At 35.2% G+C, this 6,392-nt stretch overlaps 1 protein-coding gene across 1 annotated transcript in view; it reads left to right on the forward strand.

Moving 5' to 3' along the window:
- LOC108687433 (Down syndrome cell adhesion molecule-like protein Dscam2) overlaps positions 1-6,392 on the forward strand; it is an 83,316-nt gene that overhangs the window by 36,847 nt on the left and 40,077 nt on the right. Inside the window, exon 5 of the mRNA XM_018193186.1 lies at positions 3,719-3,968. Coding sequence (XP_018048675.1) covers positions 3,719-3,968 — 250 coding nt within the window. The remainder of the gene's footprint in view (positions 1-3,718; positions 3,969-6,392) is intronic.

The raw sequence follows: 6,392 nt of genomic DNA on the forward strand, positions 1-6,392 counted from the left end.
CCACGGTGACGAGGGCTGCTGCGGGTGCCATCGTAGAAGAACGACAGAAACATCAGACAGAATTGGGTAAGGGACTGGAACCATTGAAATACCATATATATATTCATTCGCTGAAAGCATTCCGTATAACTTTCGTGATCATCAAGAATGCTTATAACAGGCAGTTTTACTCGCATATACAAGGTGTTTACGTAGACATTTATTGATTAATGTTTCAAGTCGTCTTTCTTTAGCGCAAATTTGATTGACCATTTGATATATCATGTTGAAACGATCAACCATCTCTGTATTAATCATCTCTGTATTAAAAAAGCTTGAAATTTTATGAAAGTTCTTTAAAATTAAATAAAACTCCATTTTAATTTGCATTTCAAAAATATAATTCTTGAAGAATATTATTGTATTTTAATCGTTTATAATTTTAAAATAATTGATAGATTTGATTTTAATCGAAAGAAATAAATTGGTCAAAAGAATTGAAAGCCGGATGCAACGAATCTCATTCGAAGGACACTTCGTATATATATATATCAGCTGTCTTCCTTCTCCACAATTTCGTTCCATTAACGCGTCAAACTCTTTTAATGCTTTATTGGCGGAAGTCGTAGCTTTTTGTCGCATAACACAGTTTCCGATGCTACGACAGAGTTAATAATCACAGGCTTTTCAATGGATCTCTGAACGCTGCCAAATTATTTTTGCCATTCACTTTAAGAGGACGATTAATTGAACATACGATACTTGTGTGTTCCATTGGATCGGATTGAAAGTTTTAAAGATGTATGTATCATAACTTAAAACATTATCAAAACTGTAAACATTACAAAGGTTGTTCTATTATTACGTTTGAATATCTGCAGTGTAAAATTTAAGTACAATTCTCTGATTAATTTAAAAGTTATTTAATTTTTTGTTTGCTTTGATTTTTGAAGTAAAATTGCATTTTGTAATATTTATTTACAAATTTTATAAATAACATTACGAATTAAATCAAATTATATATATATATATACATATAAAACTCTAATAAATATTTGTGTAAAAGTTCATTTGAATACATTTGCTCGTTTAAATGTTACTTACTTAAAATCATAGAATATTATAACTGCACTTTATAAGCACATAAATAATTTCTTATTTTGCTTTTGCAGTTAGTTTTAGGACGTATTTACGATTTACGATAAAATTTTTGAGAGATATTGAATGATATTGATATTTTTATTACTGATATTTTTATAGTTGTATAGTAGATAGCTGTATAACCAAAACATTCTTAATGCGATTTTCGACGTTTAATTCACGAAACATTAAACGAAAATATTCCAGAATTTTAATAACGTTCAGAAATTTAAAGCAAAGTACAAACATGCTTTTATGGCTACTCTGCAAAAATATCGGTAGACTTTATTATTCATATTTTTTCAACAAAATAAAGTTTCAAATGTACGCGTGTGTAAACCGTTATTTAAATTTTTTATCTTATAATTTGATAGACTACATTACTTTCTTCATCTCTTTATTATTTTTAGAAGCTTGTCAGGAATGAAACAAATTTAATATACTCTCATCCTTATTTAACAGCAATCCCCTTATTTGTCCCGCGTTTTCTTCTCTAAAAAAAAAAAGAACACGTAATAACCACGCGACGCGCGTTTCAAAGAAAATTTTATGTACGCGTCGCGCGTATATACGTTTATTGTACTCTGAAACAAGGGATCTCCGCGTGTTGTAAATATATACACGCAGACCGTAAAGGGAGAGACAAACTACAAAGAAAGTTAACGCGAAGAGAAAGGGGAAGTAAGAAGGGGAGCTTGTCTTAGTTCGTTTTATGAATCTCCCTTCGAGCATCTTTAAAGTAACTATCCGCTATCGCGACCACGGTTTTATCCCTTTTTTTCTGAGTTTCCTTCATTCGCTTTTCCGAGAGCAGTAAGCGTGTCAAAGGATATTTAAAAGTCATAACGACAATTCGAAAGACAATTCGAAAGTTTTCCCTTAGAATCGCCTAACAAAAGAAATCATCACGATCAGGAACTCAAGCGCGATCTTTTTAACAATATTTAATGGTCGCGGTCAATTTGATGACAAGAATCTGTATTTTCAAAGACTCTGCCGGGTAAAGAGTTATAAATCAGCCGATTCTCTCGGTCCACTTATCGTGGACAGTATGAAGCAATGCTTTTTGCTTTGCGTCGAGATCGAAAGCGCGTTCAGCGGTTACGAAGTGCTTCTCATTCGCGAATTCTTGATCGGAGTGGTTGCGGAATTCGCAAGCGTGATGCAACGAACATCGCGATGCGGCAGCATCCCATTGCATCTCAACCGTGCGCACGTATGCACGCTCTCGACATGCACGCCGCATAATCGAAATGCGCTGTTCGTGGCCCTCTCCTCGGTTTATCCCTTCCCCCTTCCTTCTCCCTCTTTTGTCTATACTCTGCTCTCTCTCTCTCTCTCTCTCTCTCTCTCTCCTCCCGCCCTCTCTCTCTTCTGTTCCCTCGGAGCAAACGAGCATCCTTAATAATGCGCAAGACCGATTCTACTTCGGATCAAAGGATCCCATCCACGTTCGATCGCCGCCAAGTTAAGCGGCTCAAGATGGATATGGAAATTCCGATGGGAGGCCGATTTAATGGATCACCCTATATTATTCTGCGAATTCCTAGCGCGTATCCTTGTCTGACGGTACACGGTCTCATCATCTACCCGTTCTGAGAAGACTTCAATTAAACGTAGAACGCTTCCGAGATCGATTCCGAGCAATCGTTATCAAGATTAATATTAGTCGATTAATATCGGTTGCCAACAGGATCAGCTGCAGCTTGAATATAATATTGAAATATTTTTATATAAATACATTATATTTTAAATAATATACGATACGATAAAATAGAACGAGATATGAGAAGATTATTTTATGTAAACGATGGATTTTTTAATTATGTTGAAAAACTTGACGGAATATTGAAGAGTAAAATACATTCTTCAATTTTGTAAGCTATATTATTTCTAAATTGGAAACAAAATTTGTTCACTGCTCAAAAGCCGATAAAGTTAGAATTTTCATTAATTTGCATCTCAATTACGTTGATATACTTTTAAAGGAGACGAGCGCGACGGTCAAAGGGCGCGTGATTAAATTAGCTTTTCGAATGCGAGATTGGAAATTCCATTGGGCCACTTGGGTTAATTGTACGAACGCGTTCGTCCAATTTCTAATTCAATATACGACGACCGTGTCCTCGTGTTCTCCTCATCGGCACGTACATATTATATTTCGATAAACCGAAATTGCGCGAATCCACATTGAAATCGTATTCGCGTTGATTTTTTAATTGTATGACAATTGAATAATTGATTATTAAAACTTGTTTCATCCTGCCGCAGAATTTAGAATATGCAAACTGAATCTATGTTTCTTGTACAGGTTTTGTGATTTCATTTTCGAAAGTTAAACTTTGCAAATCGCAAATTCGTATAATGAAATGTGATTTAATGTTAATTTAAATTTAATTTACAATGTCGTCAGCACATTTAATATTATACGTACATGTGCAATATATACATATAATACGTATAACGAATTCTAAATCGTAAATATTATATTACATTCTCAGTATCATATTTCTTGTTGTACCGCAGAGATTTTGATCAAATATTATATGTATTACATTTCGTCGCACTGTACATATATATGTTTTTATGTGGACTCTAGGTGACGGTGGATCTAGGGAAGGACGCGGAATTTCAGTGCTCCGTCACCGGTCAGCCACATCCGGTGATCTCGTGGGCGAAAGACGGTCTTCCTGTGCGGGAAGGATCGTCGGGTAGGAGCAAAGTCACGGGTAATGACGGCTCGACCTTGCGTATCTCTTCCATCGTGAGAGACGACAAAGGAATGTATCAATGCTTTGCCAAAAACGATTACGAGATGGTGCAAGCTACAGCCGAATTACGTTTAGGAGGTAAGTTCGATTCACTATTCCGTCCTCCATGTCTTTCGATTGTCGTGTAATATTAAAAATTAGTACAGTCCTTCATTAGATTGTAATTCACATCGAACACATAGCATCATAAAAAATATGGACTGCAATAAATTAAATTATCATTAGTTGCAAGGTAAAGTATGGTAAACTTAGTACTTATGATTACTTATACAATTTTTACTAAGTAAAACTTATAAACTTCAAATATTATTATAATAATGTTATTATAATAATTTGCTAGATATTTTGGTTGTATACTCTCTAAATCTCGGAGAGTGAAATCTCAAAGAAATTGAAAATTTAGCCTGTCTTGAAAATACGATCACTCTTATTCAAGAATGGTAGATTTTCATTCTTTTTAAAGTGAGATTTACTCTTTTAGAATGAGATTTCACTCCTTTGGAGTAAAACTCACTCTAAAAAGAGTAAAAAAATCTGCCATTCTTGAACAAGAGTGACCGTATTTTCACTCTTTTTTCAAGACTTCTTCGAATGAGATTTCACTTTACGAGATTTAGAGAATACATAGATACGATTCAATTGTTTACATTTTTCTTTCAATAATCTTCTAATCTCTGCTTTCTGTTTGAAAAATGGAAGTCGGGAGATTCTCGAGATATTGTTGGCGCGATATTGTAGCGAGTGTATTTAAAATATTACACGTGAGAGAGTCGAGATGGATTAGTGTGAATGCAAGCGAACTATCGCGCAACTTTGCCAAAGTTTTATGAAAGTTCTCTTCAGGAAATAATAAGGCTAAATTAAGGCTATTAACGGTACATCACCGACGATGGAAGACTCTATTGCCAAAGTTTTGTCTCCTTTCTTCTTCTTTTTGCAACTTTTTGCAGCTTCTACTGCCTGTTCTGAAAAATATAGCTCCGTTGAATACATAGAGATACAGCTCGGAAGCCCGTCTTATTACGTTGCTAAATGGCGACATATTTTTAATTATGCACGACGTTCATTCATGGCGCACCGAACTATTATATTTAATTATGTGTAAATATGATGAGAAGCACGGAAAGAAATAATTAGTCAATTTATGTTAAAGTAATCGCAGCTAAACAAATTATTAATTAAAGTTTCTTTTACTTTTTTATGTCATTTAATAATTATTACGCGAAAAGAATATTATTTTTTTTAATTAGGAAAATTTCACAAATTAAATCCCAAAACTGTCGTCCAAGTTGATACCTACAGAAGTAGTTAGAGGCAGAGATTTTCGAAAGACGTATATCGTCTCTTACTCCGTTTCGTTGTTAGAACAAAGTTTTCAATAGGTGCAATTGCCACAGCGAGTCAATTGTTCCGGAAGTTCAAACGTTCTTGTGAATCGACGTATTATGCCGGTACATTCACATACAGATCAATGAAGGAAAATAAGGCCGCGAACTAGGAGAACTCAACCATGGCCAGAGATTGACTGGGTGAACGAAGAAACGCGGTTGGGCGAACTCTGGGACAAAAAGGGGAATGAAAGGGAAAGAAAAAGCGGAGAAATGCTTAACGAGGACGATGCATAATGGAGAAAGGAGAAATCCACTAGCCAACGTGCCGAGAAATAAATACGTGCCATTTGTCTTAGTCAGAGGGTTGGTCGGCCAGAGAAAGAATGGAAAGAGGATGGTCGGTGAAAAGAGGAGTATCACGTGCGAACGAAGACGCGCGAGCAGAGACGAATGGCGACTGGACGAATATTCCGTCGTCGTCGTCGTCGTCGTCGTTGTCGGCTTTAAAACGGCTAAGACGACGAACGGCGTTTTCGCGCGACATAATCCATTACCTTAAACGACCGCTGTCGCTTTCTCAACCGTCTTAAAATGCCTGCGTACACGAAGCGAGCGAGAACGAATGTGAGCTCTTGGACCTTCACATTAGTTTCTGCCGTCTCTGACTCCTTTGGATTAAAAAGATTATAAATGAAGACATTTGATAAAAAGCCGATCGCGGATATTTGGAGGAAGTGTAGAATCAAGAATTTGTATTAGCATATTTAAAAATGTAAAAAAGTTACCCCCGACAATTCTCGAAGATCTTTTATTCGCTTACACTCGAAACTTTTTATGTATTACTACTTAAATGTTAAAGAGGTGAGAAAGGTTGAAGGAAGATGTTTCAAAACTTCTTCAACGAATTGTAAATTTTTTATTTTAAATAGACTATCTTATTTTTATGTAGTCTAGACAAAGGATTTTGAAGGGATATATTAACGTTTCTTCAATTTCCTTCGTGACTTTTTTCAACGCTCAATAAGTAGTACATTAACGAACAATCCGTCCAATCAGACTATTTTTATACTTGTATTCAATAAATTATAAATTAGATATGTATTATATATAATATTCTATTTATAATTTAATGTTTATACACACACACACACACACACACACACACACACAC

The sequence above is a fragment of the Atta colombica genome, unplaced genomic scaffold (genome assembly GCF_001594045.1).
Source record: "Atta colombica isolate Treedump-2 unplaced genomic scaffold, Acol1.0 scaffold207, whole genome shotgun sequence".
NCBI classification, from domain to species: domain Eukaryota; kingdom Metazoa; phylum Arthropoda; class Insecta; order Hymenoptera; family Formicidae; genus Atta; species Atta colombica.